At 42.6% G+C, this 24,592-nt stretch overlaps 1 protein-coding gene across 1 annotated transcript in view; it reads right to left on the bottom strand.

Moving 5' to 3' along the window:
• Positions 1–24,592, bottom strand: part of LOC115112510 (protein kinase C-binding protein NELL1-like) — a 420,040-nt gene that overhangs the window by 75,403 nt on the left and 320,045 nt on the right. The window contains exons 13-14 of the mRNA XM_065011794.1: positions 23,539–23,664; positions 1,331–1,453 (exon numbers count right to left, since the gene is read on the bottom strand). Coding sequence (XP_064867866.1) covers positions 1,331–1,453; positions 23,539–23,664 — 249 coding nt within the window. The remainder of the gene's footprint in view (positions 1–1,330; positions 1,454–23,538; positions 23,665–24,592) is intronic.

Here is a 24,592-nt window from a genome sequence, read left to right as displayed (position 1 = left end):
CAGCCCAAATAAATGATTCAGAGTTCAAATAACTGAAACATCTCAACATCAACGGTTCAGAGGAGACTGTGTGAATCAGGCCTGGTCGAATTGCTGCAAAGAAACGACTACTAAAGGACACCAATAAGAAGAAAAGACTTGCTTGGGCCAAGAAACAGCTCCAAAAGCCAGACTACGATTTTCAACTGCACATGGGGACAAAGATCGTACTTTTTGGAGAAAATCCTCTGGTCTGATGAAACAAAAATAGAACTGTTTGGCCATAATGACCATCTTTATGTTTGGAGGAAAAAGGGGGATGCTTGCAAGCTGAAAAACACCATACCAACCATGAAGCACGGGAGTGGCAGCATCATGTTGTGGGGGTACTTTGCTGCTGGAGGGACTGGTGCACTTCACAAAATAGATGGCATCATGAGGTAGGAAAATTATGTGGATATTGAAACAACATCTCAAGACATCAGTCAGGAGGTTAAAGTATGGTCGCAAATAGGTCTTCCAAATGGACAATGACCCCAAGCATACTTCCAAAGTTGTGGCAAAATGGCTTCAGGACAACAAAGTCAAGGTATTGGAGTGGCCATCACAAAGCTCTGACCTCAATCCTATAGAACATTTGTGTGCAAAACTGAAAAAGTGTGTGCGAGCAAGGAGGCCTAAAAGCCTGACTCAGTTACACCAGCTCTGTCAGGAGGAATGGGCCAAAATTCACCCAATGTATTGTGGGAAGCTTGAGTAAGGCTACCCAAAACGTTTGACCCAAGTTAAACAATTTAAAAGCAATGCTACCAAATCCTAATTGGGTCTATATAAACTTCGAACCCACTGGGAATGTGATGAAAGAAATAAAAGCAGAAATAAATCATTCTCTACTATTATTCTCACATTTCACATTCTTAAAATAAAGTGGTGATCCTAACTGACCTAAGACAGGGAATTTTTTAAAACTGAGTTTAAATGTATTTGGCTAAGGTGTATGTAATCATCCGACTTCAACTGTATGTATATCTAGACAATCAGGGTGCATTGAAATTCCAAAAGCAATGGATAGAGGAAAAATCTGTTGCACATTTTGATGGTCAGGAAATATAAGACAGTTTAAGTGTGGCCCTCCGGACCTCGGTTGAAGACTGAATCTGGCTAGCTGGGTAAAATGAGCTTGACACCCCTGGTGTAGAGGGCAAGGAAGGGGAGACCTTTCCTCTGCAGATGAGGAGAGAAGAGTTAAAAGGGAGGGGGTTGTGGATGTCCAGAGTATGGGGTAGGGGTCTCGATGGAGCTCAGGAGGGTAGAGAGATGGGGTAGAGAGGCGTGGAGTGTGAGGCCTTACCTGTGCAGATGGAGCCGTTCCCCACATAGCCAGGCTTACAGGAGCACAGGTGGCCTCTGATGGTGTTGGTGCAGATGGCATTGTCATCACAGGAGCTCTGCCCACTGGCACACTCGTCATGTTCTGAGGGAGAGATGCAGCAGGGTCAGACTGTGTGGTAGTGTCTGACTGTCTGGCTGTCTGGCTGCAAGCATATAGACTACTCAGCAGTGTGAGAGTGTGTTTGTGTGGTGAATGCACGTTTGTGTTTTTTAATATTTTTGTTGTGTGTTTGTATGTCACAAGTGCATCCCTCCTGTAGGGTCATTGTCAGTTGTTTTCATTCAACAGTGTACTGTCAACTATCTCCCTCCCAGATCTGAGCTGCTTACTGAGGGGCTGGTCGGAGCATTTAGCCTCAGGGAATAGGGAGTGGGTTTGCACCACAGGCAGTGTATGATCAAACACCATGTAGCCGCTCATCACTGCAAAAAAACATAATCTCATTTACTAGCCTACTTCTGGGAATCCATGACAGGTTGTGTAACACAAACACAGCCAAAAGTTATCTTGAATACAGTTAACGATTCAAACTTCGCCACACACTTGATCTTACACTGTGCAAAAACCAACGGTGGTAAACTGTATGTGTTCCGTACTGCATCCATACTGATGCTTCCAATCTGCTGAACTAGGCTCCGGTAAGTACAGTGTGTACTTCAATAAAATGTTTCAACTTGTATGTTGCTTTGCCTTGTGGTCTTTGAAACATAAGTGGATTAACCACCGAAGATGTTGCAAAGGTGTGGTTTTCAACTACAGTATGTGTTTATGGGATAGCAACAAGAAAACTTTTGAAAGCTCAATACATTTACTTTAAAAATACAAGATAAAAGTTTATGATGTTTCGAATTCTATGCAATTATGTTTTATATGTATTCTATGCCATTGCTATTGTTGATTATATTCATAATAAAGTTGTGGGCTGTAGCCTGTTGTTATTAGTAGGTATATTGTACTTTTTACAATTGATTATTGCTATCATTATTATAGTAATGGAGGCTAGCTACTCACATAGCTGTGGGAAGTAATTTGGGGGTGGGGGTTCTGTGATTTTGTTTATATTTTATTGATGAAATAGTGCAGTGATAGTGCAGTGTGTGCTCCCTCACGCTCCCCCAGTACAACACACGAAATCAGGTGTGTAGTGCTGGGGGAGCGCTAAAGGAGCACGAAAAACCATTGAATGACAAAACAAATAAATATGAAGGCTACAGCAGCCTAGAGGTAGGTAAATGGTGCTTTCTTCCCTGTCTTATCTCTGGCGAAGGAGGAAGAACTGTAGGCTACATGTGTGCACTGTATAGGACCATTGGAGTCTTGACAACGTCAGAAAAAAATATATAAAAAAATTCACCTCTGCCTTGACATTCATAAAACTCCACTGACCTGCTCTTCCGCAGTAGAACCCAGAATGAAATATGACCACTTGGTTACAGCGACACGGTTCTGCGAAGGACACCCAAACCAGAGTGGCCATCATAAAGCCCAAGAACCTGACCATCTCTGGAAGTTGCTGTATCCATGCTTGAGATCTTTAGCCAATATTGGCTATTGGTTGAGATGCAGGGCCCGTTAGGGCCGTAACATAATAAAAAATAACTTGTAACTACAGTCTTTTATGTCCAAGAATACAAATGTAAAATAAAAACATATTTGGGGGGCCAAATAAAATCATCCACAGGCCAAATTCGGCCTGTGATCCGCAAGTTGGAGAATCATGCAGTAGACAGTCTCAGAGTAGTTGCCGCAAGTGTCTCCTGACCAGAAATGCTGGTATGTCAATCTGTCAATCTGGGATCTAATATTTTCTATAAAGAATCGTAAATACTTTTTGCAGAGATCAGGGGATGCAAGCATGTCACTGTTAGGGATGGCACCAGCAATACACTCAATTATGAGGGATTTCTCAGAGATTAGGATAGAGAAGTGTTTCATCTTGCATCTTTTACTGAAACATTGTAATTTCTCATCAAATCCTTTATTATCTCATAGAATACTTCAAGTTTGCTGGCCTTCCATTTACATTCAGCTAAATGGCACTGTCACATCCTGATCTGTTTCACCTGTCCTTGTGATTGTCTCCACCCACTATGGATGTCGCTTATTTTCCCCAGTGTATGTATCCCTGTGTTTCCTGGCTCTCTGTGCCAGTTCGTCTTGCATGTTTGTAAAGTCAACCAGTGTATTTTTTCCCGTAAATCCTTTTTCTCTTCTCTTTGCTAGTCCTCCCGGTTTTGACCCTTGCCTGTTTCCTGTACACGACCATTCATTACGTTCACTGTATAAAGCACGAGTGTGGTCATTAAACCAGAGTGGGACTATGCCAGACAATTTATTATTGATTTTAACTGGTGCCACTGAGTCTAAAGTAGCCTGACATACAGTTGGTCATTGAAACTTTTCACCAAATCATCGGTGTGAAGACAGAGAACAGGATCAGTGGTAGAGGAGAAAAAAGCATTCAGGAATTTTCTAGCAGTTGTGGAGTTAATGATGCAAGAGCGAGTTGGGACTGGTACATTTTTATGAGGAGGAGAAAGCATTCTAAAAACAATACTGAGATGGTTAGAGACACACACATGAATAGTTTTTCCAAGTTTCAATATTCAGACCATGGGACAGCACAAGATCAAAAATATGGCCTTTGTTGTGTGTAAGCCCTGTGGCATGTAGCACAAAGTTAAAGGATTCTAACATGATAAGAACATTTGCCACTAGTGCATTGTTTGGGCAACACACAGGAATGTTTAGATCTCTAAGAAATATTAGGTTTAGGAGGGTGGTACACTAACATATACAAGATGGGCTGTTTCTTGTTCAAGCTATAGATAAGCCTCTCAAATGAGGAAGATTCACCACAGGGCTACATATAAACTTGTCTCTATGAATGACGGCTACCCCACCACCACAGCCAGACAGCCTGGATTTCTGTAGATAAGAAAAGGCTGGAAGGGTAGTTTCAAAAGTGAAAGATGGCACCGACAGAGAGGGCTGCCTCGCTTCTCGCTCTTAGGAAACTTTGCAGTATTTTTTTTTTTCATGTATTATTTCTTACATTGTTAGGCCAGAATTTTTGGGGTGTTATTACATACAGCCGGGAAGAACTATTGGATATTAGAGCGACTCAAACTCACCAGCACTACCATCATTACTACCAGGAATATGCACCCCCAGGGAAATTCCAGAAGCCAACCCAAAACAATGCTGGCATAGGAGAGGTATTCGGAGTGGTCTTCTAGTCCGATTTAGGAGGCGCGCACACCAATCACCGCTTCCGAGTATATTACTTGCTAATGTTCAGTCTCTGGATAATAAAGTTGACAAGCTCAGGGCGAGGGCCTCTTTCCAGAGAGACATCAGGGATTGTAACATTCACGGAAACTTGGCTCCCGGGATCTACTGTCTGAATCGGTCCAGCCAGTGGGATTCTCAGATCATCGTGCAGACAGTAATAAATATCTCTCCGGGAAGAAGGGCAGGGGTGTATGTTTCGTGATTAACGACTCATGGTGTAATTGTGATAACATACAGGAATTCAAGTCTGCAGAACTCATGCTGCCGACCACTGTTACTCCAACTTCCGGGATGACCACAAGGTCCTCCCCTGCCCTCCCTTCGGAAAATGTGACCATAACTCCATTTTGCTCCTCCCTTTAGGCAGAAACTCAAACAGGAAGTACCTGTGAGAAGGACTATCCAATGCTGGTCTGACCAATCGGAATCTACATGTACTCTTCAAAATGGTTTTGATCACGCGGACTGGGATATGTTCCGAGTGGCTTCCGAGAATAACATTGACAAATACACTGATTCTGTGACTGAGTTTATCAGGAAGTGTATAGGAGATGTTGTACCCACTATGACTAACAAAACCTACTCTAACCATGGGCTCCCGAGTGGCGCAGCGGTCTAAGGAACTGCATCTCAGTGCAGGCCTCACTACTGTCCCTGGTTCAATTCTAAGCTGTATCACATCTGGCTGTGACTGGGAGTCCCATAGGGCAGTGCACAATTGGCCCAGCGTTGTCCGGGGTAGGCAGTCATTGTAAATAAGAATATGTTCTTAACTGACTTGCCTAGTTAAATGAAGGTTAAATACCATTACATTTAATACAACATGTGGATAGATGGCAGCATTCAACCTTAACCATGGCAAGGTGACTGGGAATATGGCAGAATACAGACAGTGTAGTTATTCCCCCGCAAGGCAATCAAACAGGCAAAACGTCAGTATAGAGACAAAGTGAAGAGACAAAGTGGAGTCGCAATTCAACAGGTCAGACAGGAAATGTATGTGGCAGGGTCTACGGACTACAAAAGGAAAACCAGCCACGTCATGGGCACCGACGTCTTGCTTCCAGACAAGCTAAACACCTTTTGTGCCGGTTTGAAGATAACACAGTGCTCATGTGGCCCGCTACCAAGGACAGGGCTCTCCTTTTCCGTGGCCAATGTGAGTAAAACAAGCGTGTTAGCCCTCGCAGGGCTGCGTCCTCAGAGCATGTGCAGACCAGCTGGCTGGTGTGTTCACGGACATGTTCAATCTCTCCCTATCCCAGTCTGCTGTCCACACATGCTTCAAGATGGCCACCATTGTTCCTGTACTCAAGAAAGCAAAGGTAACTGACCTAAATGACTAGTCCAGGATCATATCACTTTTTGTCACAAGAATTTGGCTACACCCGCACTAAACACGTGTATGTGACCAATAAAATGTGATTTGATATGATTTAGAGGACTAAAATCCAATCCTCTGGTATAAGCCAAATTTCAATTAGCATTAACATATCATACAGCTACACCATTGAGAGCATCCTGACCGGTTGCATCACCGCCTAGTATGGCAACTGCTTGGCATCCGACCGTAAGGCGCTACAGAGGGTAGTGCATACGACCCAGTACATCATTGGTGCCAAGTTTCTTGCCATCCAGGACATATATACTAGGCAGTGTCAGAGGAAGGCCCGAAAAATTGTCAAAGACTCCAGTCACCCAAGTCATAGGCTGTTCTCTCTGCTACCGCACACAAAGCTGTACCAAAGCGCCAAGTCTAGGTCCCAAAGACTCCTTAACAGCTTCTACCCCAAGCCATAAGACTAAAAACAATTAGTCAAATGGCCACCCGGACTATTTACATCCCCCGCTGCTACTCGCTATTTATTATCTATGCATAGTCACTTTTCCCCTACCTATATGTACAGATGACCTTGACTAACCTTTACCCCCCGCACATTGACTCAGTACCGGTACCCCCTGTATATAGCCTCGTTATTGTTATTTTATTGTGTTGCTTTTTATTGCATTTTTTACTTTAGTTTATTTAGTAAATATTTTCTTAACTCTATTTCTTGAACTGTTGGTTAAGGGCTTGTAAGTAAGCATTTCACAGTAAGGTTTACTACACCTGTTGTATTCTGGAGATGTGACAAATTCTTTGTTTTGATTTGTATGCACTGTATATTCAACAAATGAGACAGACAAATTTTACAAAGTAAGCTGCGTGAATGGTGAGACTTGGCACAGACACACTATCTAGTGTGCTCTCCCTCTTCCTCTCCATGTTGATCTTCCTCTCCATGTTCCTCTCGCTCCACTCTCCTCTTCCTCCTCTTCATTATCTCCCTCCACACCGTCCTCCTCTTCCTCCTTGTTCCACATCTCTATACCTTCAAGCATCTCTAACTCCTCTTCCTCCCGGCCTTTTCATGCTGGGGCCTAACTCTCCACATAATTTTCCTCCCTTTTCACACACTCTCTCACTCTACCTTCCTCACTTTATTTTTCTCAGTCTTACACCTACTTTGTAGTCACCTTTTAGGAGTTTATAATAAACTAAATCATGATGCTATACGTCACTTTCATTCAATAAAACAAAATCCCCTTCACACAAACACACGCATAAAGTATCATCATAAAGCTATACAGCATGTGCATTCAATCAATCATCAATCAAAATTATTTAATAAAGTCCTTAGTGGAGAGATTGTTTCTCTGTTCATTGTGTGTTTGTCAGACTGATTGATAATTAGACAGGATAGAGCACACAAAAAGACATTCATAGATGAGCCGTTCTTAAAACCTGTTAGAGATAGGGGGCAGTATTTCCCCTTTGGATGAATTGCGTGCCCATAGTGAACTGCATCAAAATCTGTTCTAAATTGCTAATATATGCATATTATTATTAATATTGGATAGAAATACTCTGAAGTTTCTAAAACCGTTTGAATTATGTCTGTGAGTATAACAGAACTCACTGGGCAGGCAATCTTCCAAACTGGTTTTGAAATCCTGAAAGTTGGGGCAACTTTGACGTCATCGCCCCCTCCCTTCCCAACAAGTTATGGATCTGGAAACACTTCCTATGTCTTCCACTAGATGTCCTCATTCAGTAGAAAGTGTAGTGGAGCATTTGCTGTGAACTTTGACCTAATGGAAAGGAAAGTGTTGCAAAAGATTTCCATGTGCTTGAAGGCGCGTTTGCGTTCGAGTGCTTCGGCTGTTCCAATCAGCCCCAGATGAACATGAATGTTCCGGTTGGAATGCTATTCAATCTGTATGATTATAACATCCTGAAGATTGATTCTGCACTTAGTTTGACCAGTTTTGTCGACCTGTAATATGTAATTTGGAAGTTTTTATGCAAAGTTATCCTGGACCAGAAGTCATTTTTTGGGCACTTGAGCTGAAAGTGGTAGCAAATGCTGCTACTTGGACACTAGAATTGAACATTATGAAACAAAAAGATTTATTGTTGAACTAGGACACCTTGCACTACATTCTGATGGAAGATCATCAAAGGTAAGGGAATATTTATGTTGTAATTTTGTATTTCTGTTGACTCCAACATAGCGGATAAATATTGTTACGTCTGAGCGCCGTCTCAGATTATTGCAATGTTAGGCTTTTTCCGTAACGTAAAAAAAAAATGTGACACAGCGGTTGCATTAAAAACCAGTGTATCTTTTTAATTATATGTAGAACATGTATCTTTAGTCAAAGTTTATGATGAGTATTTCTGTTATCTGGCGTAGCTTTCTATAATTCCTCTGGACATTTTGGAGAATTTTCTGAACATGGCGTCAATGTAAACCGAGATTTATGGATATAAAATGCATATTATCGAACAAAACATAAATGTACTGTGTAACATGTCATATGACTGTCATCTGATGAAGATTTTCAAGAGGTTAGTGAATGATTTTTTTTTAATCCTGCTTTTGTCAATTTATATTTTGCTGGACAAAATGGCTACGTTTTTTGTTTGTTTTGGTGGTGGTCTATCATAAATATATGCTATGTTTTCGCCGTAAAACATAAAAAAATCTGACACGCTGGGTAGATAAACAAGGTCTTTTTCTTTCATTTGAGGTATTGGACTTGTTAATGTGTGGAGGTTAAATATTTCTAAGAATATTTTTGCATTCCCTGCGCCACCGTTTCAGCTGAACGGGGGGGTGGAGTTCCTGTTGGGGAACCTATAGCCTTAAGAAATTTTAATATATAATAATATGGCATACCAACCGTACCAACCTTGTCACAACACAACTGATTGGCTCAAATGCATTAAGAAAGAAATAAATTCCACAAATGAACTTTTAAGAAGACACACCTGTTAATTAAAATGCATTCTAGGTGACTACCTCATGAAGCTTGGTTGAGAGAATGCCAATAGTGTGCTAAACAGTCATCAAGGCTACTTTGAAGAATCTCAAATATGAAATATATTTTCATTTGTTTCACACTTTTTTAAGTGCGAGAGAACAGCTCACTGAACATTACTCGCCCTAGCGGAGCTGGTTAGGCTGTTATGTTATCCAGATTGCAACTTTGCTGTCAGATTGTCTGTTTGTAAATTCAGAGTGTACAGCGGATGCTCTGGCCGATGGATTACTGACATTTTCTGACACCGGCCATATTCAACGGGTGTTGAGCGTTCGTAATTTCATAAATTATTCTGCGCTCTGGCACACTTTACTTGCAAAGGTGTAGTCTTTTGTTAAGACATGTAGCTAGCTAGCTACAATGAACCATAGGTAAACAATGAACCATATTCACAATGCATGACGTTATTACCCTGCATGAATCTGCAGGTTGCTAGCCAAACAGGTTCAATGTTAGCTAGCTAACATTAGGCTATAGCTAACCAAGTAAATGGCTCTTTCTGTCAAAATTAGAAACATATAATATCTGATAATTTATGTAGACAGACTATCTTACCCATATACATCATTCATGGTTGGACATGTCTCCTGTAGGATGCCATGGTTGCCCTTAGTTTTAAGATGTAATCCGTAAGTTTTAATACTCAAATTCCACTGATTTCAAAACTCAGTCCTGATTTCAAAACAAATTCCACTGATTTCAAAACTCAGTCCCACTCAGAAAGTGGAGCAATTTTAATATACGATTCATAAAATAAAAAAAGCTGCATTAGACAGGATTACCTAGATGTAATTACAATCTCAAATAGACAGAGTGCTAAATGGCAGACTAATCCTAACTCATCTCTCGGCATGTCCAGCCCACTCATTATCTCAGCCAATCATGGCTACGGGGAAGGTTTCCCCCTTTTACCTTAGCTAAACCAACTGGCCTCGTAATTTAACTATTTTATTTGGATTTACAGATGGCATACAAGTTTGTTATTAAGGCACATGAAAGTTCACATGTTCGAGAAGGCATTTCTGCCAAAAAAAGGCATTTTGATTTTTAAAAATGTTTATGTTCAAACGGCTCTCCTAGTAGTAACCTGTGACATACGCCTAGTTTCCTGAAACGGGTCACACATTCACAAAAAAATATATGGGGGATTGGAAATTATGCAGATAATTACATTGATGGAATCTACAATCTATATGCACTATTAAAGCTGATCTACCCCCTAACAAACATTTAAAAACTAATAATTATATTTATACAACCATAAATCATTATCTTGGGTGTATAAAAACAACCAGAGGAACAAACAACCCATTAGAGGAAGAAACAAAGGTGATGGCAGTTCTAGCAGAGCTCAGAAAGTTAAGTTCAGCAATGAATGAGAAGCTAGACAACTTCAGTCAATGGACAGCAAAACTTAGACTTGATAAATTAATAAATGAGGCTGAAAGTAGAATCATCACACTGAAAGAAAGATGCCAACGCAACCTGCAACCATCTGGAGAATTACTCAAGGAGATCTTCCATTCGCATCTAGGGAATAGCTGAGAATTCTGAAAAGAATGAGAACTTCAAAGATAATCTATTGAAGGGCCTACTGCAATTACCTCTGGAGCTGAATCCAAACATTGAAAAGGAGCACCATTCCCTCATCCACGAGCCCTTGGAAGAGAATACGCCCCGAGATCAATCCTGGTCAAGTTCTCACTCTACCACACAAAGCAACGAATACTGCTCAAGGAATGGGGAATGTAGGGACTAGAACACTTTTTTAATTTTATTTATTTCACCTTTATTTAACAAGGTAGGCTAGTTGAGAACAAGTTCTCATTTGCAACTGCGACCTGGCCAAGATAAAGCATAGCAGTGTGAACAGACAACACAGAGTTACACATGGAGTAAACAATTAACAAGTCAATAACACAGTAGAAAAAAATGGGCAGTCTATATACAATGTGTGCAAAAGGCATGAGGAGGTAGGCGAATAATACAATTTTGCAGATTAACACTGGAGTGATAAATGATCAGATGGTCATGTACAGGTAGAGATATTGGTGTGCAAAAGAGCAGAAAAGTAAATAAATAAAAAACAGTATAAAAACAGTATGGGAATAAGGTAGGTGAAAATGGGTGGGCTATTTACCAATAGACTATGTACAGCTGCAGCGATCGGTTAGCTGCTCGGATAGCTGATGTTTGAAGTTGGTGAGGGAGAAAAAGTCTCCAACTTCAGCGATTTTTGCAGTTCGTTCCAGTCACAGGCAGCAGAGTACTGGAACGAAAGGCGGCCAAATGAGGTGTTGGCTTTAGGGATGATCAGTGAGATACACCTGCTGGAGCGCGTGCTACGGATGGGTGTTGCCATCGTGACCAGTGAACTGAGATAAGGCGGAGCTTTACCTAGCATGGACTTGTAGATGACCTGGAGCCAGTGGGTCTGGCGACGAATATGTAGCGAGGGCCAGCCGACTAGAGCATACAAGTCGCAGTGGTGGGTGGTGTAAGGTGCTTTGGTGACAAAACGGATGGCACTGTGATAGACTGCATCCAGTTTGCTGAGTAGAGTGTTGGAAGCCATTTTGTAGATGACATCGCCGAAGTCGAGGATCGGTAGGATAGTCAGTTTTACTAGGGTAAGCTTGGCGGCGTGAGTGAAGGAGGCTTTGTTGCGGAATAGAAAGCCGACTCTTGATTTGATTTTCGATTGGAGATGTTTGATGTGAGTCTGGAAGGAGAGTTTGCAGTCTAGCCAGACACCTAGGTACTTATAGATGTCCACATATTCAAGGTCGGAACCATCCAGGGTGGTGATGCTAGTCGGGCATGCGGGTGCAGGCAGCGATCGGTTGAAAAGCATGCATTTGGTTTTACTCGCGTTTAAGAGCAGTTGGAGGCCATGGAAGGAGTGCTGTATGGCATTGAAGCTCGTTTGGAGGTTAGATAGCACAGTGTCCAATGACGGGCCGAAAGTATATAGAATGGTGTCGTCTGCGTAGAGGTGGATCAGGGAATCGCCCGCAGCAAGAGCAACATCATTGATATATACAGAGAAAAGAGTCGGCCCGAGAATTGAACCCTGTGGCACCCCCATAGAGACTGCCAGAGGACCGGACAGCATGCCCTCCGATTTGACACACTGAACTCTGTCTGCAAAGTAATTGGTGAACCAGGCAAGGCAGTCATCCGAAAAACCGAGGCTATTGAGTCTGCCGATAAGAATATGGTGATTGACAGAGTCGAAAGCCTTGGCGAGGTCGATGAAGACGGCTGCACAGTACTGTCTTTTATCGATGGCGGTTATGATATCGTTTAGTACCTTGAGTGTGGCTGAGGTGCACCCGTGACCTGCTCGGAAACCAGATTGCACAGCGGAGAAGGTACGGTGGGATTCGAGATGGTCAGTGACCTGTTTGTTGACTTGGCTCTCGAAGACCTTAGATAGGCAGGGCAGGATGGATATAGGTCTATAGCAGTTTGGGTCCAGGGTGTCTCCCCCTTTGAAGAGGGGGATGACTGCGGCAGCTTTCCAATCCTTGGGGATCTCAGACGATATGAAAGAGAGGTTGAACAGGCTGGTAATAGGGGTTGCGACAATGGCGGCAGATAGTTTCAGAAATAGAGGGTCCAGATTGTCAAGCCCAGCTGATTTGTACGGGTCCAGGTTTTGCAGCTCTTTCAGAACATCTGCTATCTGGATTTGGGTAAAGGAGAACCTGGAGAGGCTTGGGCGAGGAGCTGCGGGGGCGGAGCTGTTGGCCGAGGTTGGAGTAGCCAGGCGGAAGGCATGGCCAGCCGTTGAGAAGTGCTTATTGAAGTTTTCGATAATCATGGATTTATCGGTGGAGACCGTGTTACCTAGCCTCAGAGCAGTGGGCAGCTGGGAGGAGGTGCTCTTGTTCTCCATGGACTTCACAGTGTCCCAGAACTTTTTGGAGTTGGAGCTACAGGATGCAAACTTCTGCCTGAAGAAGCTGGCCTTAGCTTTCCTGACTGACTGCGTGTATTGGTTCCTGACTTCCCTGAACAGTTGCATATCACGGGGGCTATTCGATGCTATTGCAGTCCGCCACAGGATGTTTTTGTGCTGGTCGAGGGCAGTCAGGTCTGGAGTGAACCAAGGGCTGTATCTGTTCTTGGTTCTGCATCTTTTGAACGGAGCATGCTTATCTAAAATTGTGAGGAAGTTACTTTTAAAGAATGACCAGGCATCCTCAACTGACGGGATGAGGTCAATGTCCTTCCAGGATACCCGGGCCAGGTCGACTAGAAAGGCCTGCTCACAGAAGTGTTTTAGGGAGCGTTTGACAGTGATGAGGGGTGGTCGTTTGACTGCGGCTCCGTGGCGGATACAGGCAATGAGGCAGTGATCGCTGAGATCCTGGTTGAAGACAGCGGAGGTGTATTTGGAGGGCCAGTTGGTCAGGATGACGTCTATGAGGGTGCCCTTGTTTACAGAGTTAGGGTTGTACCTGGTGGGTTCCTTGATGATTTGAGTGAGATTGAGGGCATCTAGCTTACATTGTAGGACTGCCGGGGTGTTAAGCATATCCCAGTTTAGGTCACCTAACAGAACAAACTCTGAAGCTAGATGGGGGGCGATCAATTCACAAATGGTGTCCAGGGCACAGCTGGGAGCTGAGGGTGGTCGGTAGCAGGCGGCAACAGTGAGAGACTTATTTCTGGAGAGAGTAATTTTCAAAATTAGTAGTTTGAACTGTTTGGTTATGGACCTGGAAAGTATGACATTACTTTGCAGGCTATCTCTGCAGTAGACTGCAACTCCGCCCCCTTTGGCAGTTCTATCTTGACGGAAGATGTTATAGTTGGGTATGGAAATCTCTGAATTTTTGGTGGCCTTCCTGAGCCAGGATTCAGACACGGCAAGGACATCAGGGTTAGCAGAGTGTGCTAAAGCAGTGAGTAAAACAAACTTAGGGAGGAGGCTTCTGATGTTGACATGCATAAAACCAAGGCTTTTTCGATCACAGAAGTCAACAAATGAGGGTACCTGGGGACATGCAGGGCCTGGGTTTACCTCCACATCACCCGCGGAACAGAGAAGGAGTAGTATGAGGGTGCGGCTAAAGGCTATCAAAACTGGTCGCCTAGAGCGTTGGGGGCAGAGGATAAGAGGAGCAGGTTTCTGGGCATGATAGAATATATTCAGGGCATAATGCGCAGACAGGGGTATGGTGGGGTGCGGGTACAGCGGAGGTAAGCCCAGGCACTGGGTGATGATGAGAGAGGTTGTATCTCTGGACATGCTGGTTGTAATGGGTGAGGTCACCGCATGTGTGGGAGGTGGGACAAAGGAGGTAACAGGGGTATGCAGAGTGGATCTAGGGGCTCCATTGTGAACTAAAACAATGATAACTAACCTGAACAACAGTATACAAGGCATATTGACATTTGAGAGAGACATACAGCGAGGCATACAGTAATCACAGGTGTTGAATTTGGAAAGCTAGCTAAAAACAGTAGGCGAGGCTAATTAGCTAGCACAACAAACAGCAGGTAAAATGGCGTTGACTAGGCAACGGGGCCGACAGGTAAAACAAACAAGCAGAATGGAGTACCGTGATTAATGGACAGTCCAGCGTGCGTCAGCTATGTAGCCAAGAGATCAGTGTCCAGGGGGCAGCGGTGGATGGGCAGGGAAGCTGGGCTGGCGAGTGTTATCCAGGTTTTTAAAAACCTAACAATGACTAAATAGCTTGTAGCTAGTTAGCTGGTTAGCGTCTGGAGGTTCTTGAGTGTGTCATAAAAATAAAAATAAAATTAAAAGTAATAGCGATTCCGTATCACATTGGGTGAGGCAGGTTTCCGGAAGATATAAACAAATTAAAAATCAAAAAGAGATAGAAAGTAAATGGGTTCAGAGAGTGATTGGGACGCGGTGGTTCAGACGGTTAGCAGGCCTGTGCTAACAAGCTAACAGTTCGTAGGCCCGGGCTAGACAAGGTAGCGGTTAGCGGACCGGAGCTTGACAAGCTAGCCGTTAGCAGGCCGAATTAGCAAGCAGGGAGATAGCGAGGGCTAGAGAGTTAACCTTTGGGGTGAGTCTGTTTATTCCTCTTCATGCGGTGACATCGACAGACCGGTCGTGGGCCCGGGTAATTGTAGCCCAGGAGTATGCTACAGGTGCTCTAGTACGCTAGGTGAGCTGGAGACACAGCGATTCAGAAAGCTCGCGGGCCTTGGCCAGCAGATGGATCTTTGGCGATGTCGCAACGGAAAAGCCTGTTGAAACCACCTCAGACGATTACGTCGGCGGACCAGTCGTGATGGATCGGCGGGGCTCCGTGTCGGCAGTAGAGGGTATTGTTGGACCTCTTCGGCTAGTCGGGAGATGGGCTTAGCTCGAGGCTAGCTCAAGGCTAACTGGTGCCACTCGGAATGCAGCTAGCTAGTTGCGATGATCCGGTGTAACGGTTCAGCGCTTGCGGTAGGAATCCGGAGATGTGGTAGAGAAAAAGCAGTCTGATATGCTCTGGGTTGATGTCGCTCTGGTGTCCTAATTAGCTTTGAAGACCGCTAGCAGTGGCTAGCTACTAGCTAGTAGCTAGTTAGCTGGCTAGCTTCTGATGAGGGTTCCGGTTCTAAAGTATAGAAAAAGCAGATTCGTACCGCATTGGGTGATGCGGGTTGCAGGAGAGTATATTCAGCCTGTAGTTGGAAAGTGAGATTAAAATATGTTACGAAATATATACAGAAAAAAAAACGAGGAAAACGATATATACACTATATTTACACCAGACAGGACGGGACAAGACAAACACACGTCCGACTGCTACGCCATCTTGGAAAACCACACCAAGGAAAGTGAGTGTCATTGGTCAGCTGAATACAATGCAAGAGGAAACAGTATGGAGAACTAAAGGCACAATTATTGCAGAAAAACATTAAGTTCAAGTCTATCCACCCTGCCACTCTGAAGGTGTTCCTAGACACCGGCACAGTGACCTACACCTCTACTTGGGAGGCTGCAGATGGCATCAAACACGTTGGGATCCAGACAAAGATGTCCGATGCGGAGCAAGAGGAGTGGGACGTTCATTTGGACGGGCTGGACCTTTACTTGGCCGACTTGGGATTGGGAGAATGTGGACAGCTACCTCAGAGGGAAAAAATTAGATACATGTCAGGTATAGGACAATGGACGACACTCCAACAGATGAAAGGTGAAATTTGAATCCATAAAACTGAAGAAATATAATGCATTGGGAATGTATTCAGACCCCTTGACTTTTCCCACAGTTTGTTACGTTACAGCCTAATTCAAAAATGTATTCAATTGTTTTTTTCCCCTCATTAATCTACACACAATAACCAATCATGACAAAGCAAAAACAGGTTTTTAAAAATACAAAACTAAAATATTACATTTCTAAGTATTCAGACCCTATTATTTGGCCGCCATTACAGCCTCAAGTGTTCATGGGTATGACTCTACAAGCTTGGTCCATCTGTATTTGGTGAGTTTCTCCCATTCGTCTCTTCAGATCCTCTCAAGCTCTGTCAGGTTGCATGGGGAGTGTCGCTGCACAGCTATTTTCAGGTCTCTCCAGAGATGTTCGATTGTGTTCAAGTCCGGGCACTGGCTGGCCCACTCAAGAACATTCAGGGACTTGTCCCAGAGCCATCCCTGCATTGTCTTGGCTGTGTGCTTAGGGTCGTTGTCCTGTTGGAAGGTGAACCTTCGCCCCAGCCTGATTTCCTGAGTGCGCTGGAGCATGTTTTCATCAAGGATCACTCTGTACTTTGCTACGTTCATCGTTCCCTCGATCCTGACAAGTCTCCTAGTCCCTGCTGCTGAAAAACATCCCCACAGTATGATGCTGTTAGCACCATGATTCACCGTAGGGATGGTGCCAGGTTTCCTCCAGATATGACACTTGGCATTCAGACCAAAGTGTTCAATCTTGGTTTCATCAGACCAGATAATCTTGTTTCTCATGGTCTGAGAGTCTGGCCAGGAGGCCAGCTCTAGGAAGAGTCTTGTTGGTTCCAAATTTCTTCCATTTAAGAATGACGGAGGCCATTGTGTTCTTAGGGACATTCAAAGATGCAGATTCTTTTTTTTTTTTACCCTTCCCCAGATCTGTCTCGGCGCTCTAAGAACAATTATTTCAACCTTATGGCTTGGTTTTAGCTCTGACATGCACTGTCAACTGTGGAACATTATATAGGCCGGTGTTTGCCTTTCCATATCATATCCTTTCAATTGAATTTACCACAGGTGGTCTCCATCCTTGATGTTTCTACAACTTGATTGATCAATGGAAACAGGATGCACATGAGCTCAATTTCGAGTCTCATAGCAAAGGGTCCTAATACCTATGTATGTACGGACATTTCCTTCGACTTCATGGCTTGGTTTTTGCTCTGACATGCACTGTCAAATGTGGGACTTATATAGACAGGTGTGTGCCTTTCCAAATCATGTCCAATCAATTTTTCACATGATGATCAATGGAAACAGGATGCACCTGAGCTCAATTTCGAGTCTCATAGCAAAGGGGCTGAATACTTTTGTAAATAAGGTTTTTCTGTTTTTTAATACACTTGCAACAATGTCTAAAAAACAGTTTTCGCTTCGTCGTAATGGGGTATTGTGTGTAGATTGAGGTACATTTTTTAAACATTTAATTCATTTTAGAATAAGGCTGTCACGTAACAACATTTGGAAAAAGTCAAGGGGTCTGAATACTTTCAGAATGCACTGTATATAGATATACAGTACCAGTCAAGTTTGGACATACCTACTCATTCAAGGGTTTTTCTTTCATTTTAATATTGTCTACGTTGTAGAATAATAATGAAGACATCAAAACTCTGAAATAACACACTGAATCACGTGGTAAACAAATCAAAATATATTTGAAATTCTTCAAAGTAGCCACCCTTTGCCTTGATGACAGTTTTGCACTCTCTTGGCATTCTCTTAACCAGCTTCATGAGTTAGTCACCTGGAATGCATTTAAATTAACAAGTGTGCCTTGCTAAAAGTTCATTTGTAGAATTTATTTCCTTCTTAATGTGTTTGAACCAATCAGTTGGGTTGTGACAAGGTAGGGGTGGTATACAGAAGATAGCCCTATTTGGTAAAAGTCCAAGTCCATATTATGGCAAGAACAGCTCAAATAAGTAAAGTGAAGTGACTGTCCATTACTTTATGACATGAAGGTCAGTCAAAAAACGTTGAAAGTTTCAAGTGCAGTCGCAATCCCATAGAACATTTGTGGGCAGAACTGAAAAAACGTGTGCTTGCAAGGAAGCCTGCAAACCTGACTCAGTTACACCAGCTCTGTCAGGAGGAATGGGCCAAAATTCACCCAACTTATTGTGGGAAGCTTGTGGGAGGCTACCTGAAGCATTTGAACCAAGTTAAACAATTTAAAGACAACGCTACCAAATACTAATTGAGTGTAAGCTTCTGACTCCCTGGGAATGTGATGAAAGAAATAAAAGCTGAAAAAAATAATTCTCTCTACTATTATTCTGACATTTCACATTCTTAAAATAAAGTGGTGATCCTAACTGACCTAAGAAAGGGAATTTTTACTTTGATTAAATGTCAGGAATTGTGAAAAACTGAGTGTAAATGTATTTGGCTGAGGTGTATGTAAACTTCCAACTTCAACTGTAGATACACTACCGTTCAAAAGAGTGGGGTCACTTAGAAATGTCTTTGTTTTGAAAGAAAAGCACATTTATGTCCATTAAAATAAAATGTCATTGTATTTCTGATCAATTTAGATATTTTTAATGTTGTAAATGACTATTGTAGCTGGAAACAACAAATCCTTTATGGAATATCTACATAGGCTTACAGAGGCCCATTATCAGCAACCATCACTCCTGTGTTCCAATAACAGGTTGTGTTAGCTAATCCAAGTTGATAATTTTAAAAGGCTAATTGATCATAAGAAAACCCTTATGCAATTATGTTAGCACAGCTGAAAACTGTTGTGCTGATTAAAGAAGCAATAAAACTGGCCACCTTTAGACTACTTGAGTATCTGGAGCATCAGCATTTGTGGGGTTGATTACAGGCTCAAAATGGCCAGAAACAAATAACTTTGTTCTGAAACTCATCAGTCTATTCTTGTTCTGAGAAATTAAGGCTATTCCATGTGAGAATTTGCCAGAGGAAGAGAGGCTATGCATCAAAAAAAGGCATGCAGCAGCAAACATGAGCGCACACACATACACACACACCCACACACCCACACAGAGCAGAATGTCTTTTGAAGAAGCAGCAGATTATGGGAGATAGACATCAGTCCTGATGGCAGTATACTTTGACGCCGATGAGTGCCAGACACTGGGGACATGATTCGTACATTAAATCTTTATAGAGGAGCTAAATATAAATGCTATATTCTCAAAGCCAATTACGGATGGATGAGATCTGCGATGTGCAAGCTCGGAGTGAAACTCAGAGCGTCTGCTGAACTTTCCCTCTTGTATAGTATTTTATGGGTCTTTCTAAATTGGTTAGTAACGAGCCAGCCTGCTGGCGTGACCTCCATTTTGAGGAGTTAATGTATACTGGTGGGGTTGCCAAGGTTCCCACGACCGTCACACCTGAGATCTACATTCATTACTTGTATAATTGGAATTTGATTTTTTTTACATTTTCATTATTCATATAATGTATCTGGGGTAAATATAATCCTTTCCATCTCTAGAATTTCTGAAAAATAAATGTGCCAACTGTTGCATAAAATGTATCTTGCGGTGAATCGCAAATCGCGTATTGTCGGGCTGCAACAGTGTGCCTTGATATTGCAAATCTATAAATTATAACTAAATAAACCCCCAAGCAATTGGACATATGGATTGGTTGAATGAGTAGCAATTTGGCCGAGGCATTTGCATTGGTGGATCACACCGTACCAAACGTGATCGCAGCCATTTGACCAGAGAGCCTGAAGTGTTAGCCAGTTATGGGAGCTCCAGCCATAGAAAAACAATTAAATTGTCAACTAATTTTAAATTAATACGGAGTTAACATGTTAAGGTACATGATTTATGCATACGTACTTTGGATGGTGTCCTCATTGATCGTGTCCCCACCTATACATATCTGGGCATCTGGAGTGACAAAAAGCTATCTTTCAAAAAGCATGTTGATGAGTTAGTTAAGAAATTAAGAATTCAAATAGGCTTCTATAGGAACTGGTCCTGTCTTTTTTTAAATAGCTGAAAACAAATAATTCAGTCAACATTCCGATTATTATTGACTATGGCGGTATCGATTTAATCTATTGCTTTTCTGACTTTCGTGACCAATCTACTTGGCTGCTAGGTGTTTGTAATATTTTGTCTACTGAGAGAGATGTTCTTACATAAACGCTTGTTATGCTTTCGCCGAAAAGCTGTATTGAATTCTGACACGCCAGGTGGATTAACAACAAGCTAAGCTGTGTTTAGCTATATATGGCACTTGTGATTTCATGAAAATTAAATATGTTTAGTTATTTTATTTAAATTTGGCGCGCTGCAATTCAGCGGGTGTTGATGAAAATGATCCCGCTAACGGGATGGGTGCATCAAGAAGTTAATAAAATACAAAAATAAACTAATTTTGTTTGTGGTACTGTTATTAATCACCTGAGTGTCCTCGCCAGCCAGGGTAGTGCAATAAGTCCTTCTGGAAGTGCAACGAATATGATTATTTCGAAAGCCGATGTCAGATAATGTTCGCTCCAAGTTTTGCTGGATACGCCGTTCTTTCAGCTCCTGTAACATCATCTGGAGGAGCTCCTGCAATACTTTTAAGGCAAGGTCGGACATCACCAACAAACTAACATGGTCCAAGCACACCAAGACAGTCGTGAAGAAGGCATGACAAAACCTATTACCCCTCAGAAGATTCTATAGCTACACCATCGAGAGCATATTGACGGGTTGTATCACTGCCTGGTATAGCAACTGCTTGGCCTATTACCGCAAGGCACTACAGAGGGTAGCTTCCTGCCATCCAGGACCTCTATATCAGGCAGTGTCAGAGGAAGGCCCTAAAAATTGTCAAAGACTCCAGCCACCCTAGTCATAGACTGTTCTTTCTGCAACCGCACGGCAAGCGGTACCGGAGCACCAAGTCTAGGTCCAAGAGACTTCTAAACAGCTTCTACCCAAAGACTCCTGAAGATCTCACAAAATGGCTACCCAGACAATTTGCCCTGTTGCCCCACCCCCTCCCCCTTCGTCCTTTACGCTGCTGCTACTCGCTGTTATTATCTATGCATAGTCACTTTAATAACTCTACCTACATGTACATATTACCTCAACTTCCTCCTGTCGCCACCCTGACCCAAACAGAATTGGCTAACATTTGGGGGAGGCAATTTGTTTCAGGGTACATTGAATTTGACCTCAGGGAGAGTTATTTGTCATTTCCTGTTCATGTGATTTAACAAACTGCATGGACAGGAAATGAAAAGTAACTCTCTCAGAGGTCAAATACACTCTACCCTGAAACAAATAACATCCCCATCTTAACATTCCTCCTTTCCCAGAATTGGCTAACATTCTGACATGCTAGATGTAAGAAATGACAGAGGTGGTGGTGTCATTTGGAAATGTGAATTTTGATTTTCCAATCAGACAAATCAATGGTGCTATTCAGTGGATTTTTGCATTATTACATCCTCGAAAACACTGTTGCTGATGAGCTATTCTGTTGATAATCTGCACGCCACTAAATGCATAGCCTGTATCCCAAATGGTTGCCTTATTCCCTATGGGCCCTGGTCATAAGTAGTGCACTATATACTGTAGGGAATAGGGTGCCATTTAGCATGCACACATAGAATAATCCACCACAACAAAACCTAATTGGAGGCATTGCATGCCCAGAGGATTGTGGCAAGCAGTTTGATTTCCCTAAATCAGAAAGTATCGGAAGTAAACACAAGCTTGGCTTGTTTGAATCAGATGAAGAGTCCCAGCTAATGTCAACAGACAGTAGATGTGCACATTTCCATAATTCAAAGGCACAATCTGTGATATGGAAACAATGTATAGCCTTAATTAAAATATGGTTTCACCTCACAGACTGTCAATCCTTGCATCTAAAGCTTGATCTATCTAATTTGAGAATTATTACATTTCTCCAGCCCCATCCCTTAGATGGTAAACCAAGTGGGGTGGGGGCTTCCATTTGGTTGTTTTTCTGATTCAGGATTGTGCCTTAAACTTAATTAGGTAGTTTGTTTATCTGATATAAGATCTGCATCTCCACCCCCCACGTCTTTCCCACCTTTTTAAAATGGTCTCTTACCTGACAGCCCCAGTTTAACTGCAGTGTGTGGTGTGATAGAAAAATGACATAATCAACTGATGCATTTGATATTAATGGTTAACAATTCATTTTAACTAATAGTAAGACATTTCTGTCCTACTAGTGTCTGTGTTTTCATGGGCTCCACTCTAGTTCCCTGCAGCTAATCTGGGTTTATGGTCACTGGAGATGACTTGAGCTGACAAATTAGTTAAAGACTGAGTTACATAGACAAGAATGTGTTTTCCTAGAGATAGCTTAGGAGTAGAACGATCCCTGATTGTCTCATAATCATCCTTGCACCTGGGAAACTAAGACAACGACCCACATGCAGATAACGACAGGATGAACCCAGAGTGCATTATGATGCTCCTTGGTCTGCTTGAGGGGGGTTGAACCAACCATGACTGAGCATTGTTAGTGTCAACTATATGTAGTACTCTGCATTTGTGTAAAATGTAGGTTACTCGGTCCAACACTCAAGGGTGTGGGGTCGACCAGCCTCATTATTACAATAATTAATCAATATTAAATGAACAAGTCTCAGTTCTAAATTTCCACAACAGCAGCCACGTCCTGACCCCAGTTTGACAACAGTGTGGAGCTGCGTCCTGACCCCTCTCCAGCTGAAGGACAGTGTGTGTGGCTCCAGAGTACACCGACCTGAGGTCAAATGGCTCTCACAACCACTCACGGTCTTCTGAGAGGCAGAGAGAGAAGGATGCTCAAGTCACCATGAGCTGTAATGTGTTGCTTCTCTCAACCAGCACTGAGTAAAACTATAAAATTATAAAACTGTTTTCAAGCTTCTCAGAGTGCTGATATAGGTTCAGCTCTCTGGGTCCATGTGATCTTATTCCTTGTTATCTAAAGGGCTAAACTGATCCTAAATCAGCACTCCTTCTCTGAGAAACGTTGTACTGCTCCTGTTCTGTAGTTTTGTACAAATCTCAGACTAAAACAAACTGAGAGGATTAATCTGGCCTACTTTAGCACTGTGAGAGTTGTGTGTTAACTATGAGAAGTGAGTGCACTCTGTGTTTACCAAGACACAATATTTGCCAACCTTGAGGTCTCAAGTTTGATTTGAAATGACCGATAATCCTCAGGATGTTAGTTACAGAAAATTAGGAAGTGTATGTGTGGGTGTGTGTGCTTGTGCTTGTGTTGGCCTACCGAAATGTTCAAAGTATGTGTGTGTGCATATTTGGCCTACCTGTGCAGGAATAGTCATCTACTCTGATGAAGCCAGGTAGACAGTCACAGCGATGGCTGCCGAGTAGGTTCACGCACGCCGTGTTAGCCTGGCAGTAGTGCATCTGGGTGACACACTCATCGATATCTGAGAGAGGAGAACCCACACAGAGGAGTTGTAAATATATAATATTTTATATATATCTTGTTTATGGGTAGTGACAGTTGGACTGTAGAGAGAGGGACCAGGGCCCCCCCTGGGTGCACATTTAGTTTTTTTGCCCTAGCACTACATAGCTGATTCAAATATCCAACTCCTCATCAAGCCTGAATGATTTGAATCAGCTGTTGTAGTGCTCTGGCAGAAAACAAAATGCGCAACCAGGGGGGGGGGGCCCAGGACCGAGTTTAGGAAACCCTGGTCTAGTGGTTAGTGCTGTAGACCCCAGGCCACATGTACCTGTATCGGTGTGGGTTCAAATCTGTCCCACTACCTTTTGATACTCTCATATCTTATTTTACCCCACTATGCCTCTACGAATGTTCAATTTTTTTTTTAAGTTTGAAAAAAGAAGTGGAGTTCACTCCTTCAGAGAGAAAGAGGCAGCATCCCAAGTGACATCCTTTTCCCTTTATTTAAATTTATTTATTTTTTATTTCACCTTTATTTAACCAGGTAGGCCAGTTGAGAACAAGTTCTCATTTACAACTGCGACCTGGGCAAGATAAAGCAAAAGCAGTGCGACAAAAACAATAACACAGATAAACATGGGATAAACAAAAGTACAGTCAATAACACAATAGAAAAATCTGTATACAGTGTGTGCAAGGCAATAAATAGGCAATAGTTGCGTAGTAATTACAATTTAGCAATTAACACTGGAGTGATAGATGTGCAGATGAGGATGTGCAAGCAGAAATACTGGTGTGCAAAAGAGCAGAAAAACAAATATGGGATGAGGTAAGTAGTTGGTTGGATGTGCTATATACAGCTGCAGCGATCGGTAAGCTGCTCTGACAGCTGATAATTAAAGTTAGTGATGGAGATATAAGTCCCCAACTTCAGTGATTTTTAC

This window comes from Oncorhynchus nerka, linkage group LG27 (assembly GCF_034236695.1).
Source record: "Oncorhynchus nerka isolate Pitt River linkage group LG27, Oner_Uvic_2.0, whole genome shotgun sequence".
Taxonomy (NCBI): domain Eukaryota; kingdom Metazoa; phylum Chordata; class Actinopteri; order Salmoniformes; family Salmonidae; genus Oncorhynchus; species Oncorhynchus nerka.
This window is presented reverse-complemented; position numbering and strand designations above follow the sequence as displayed.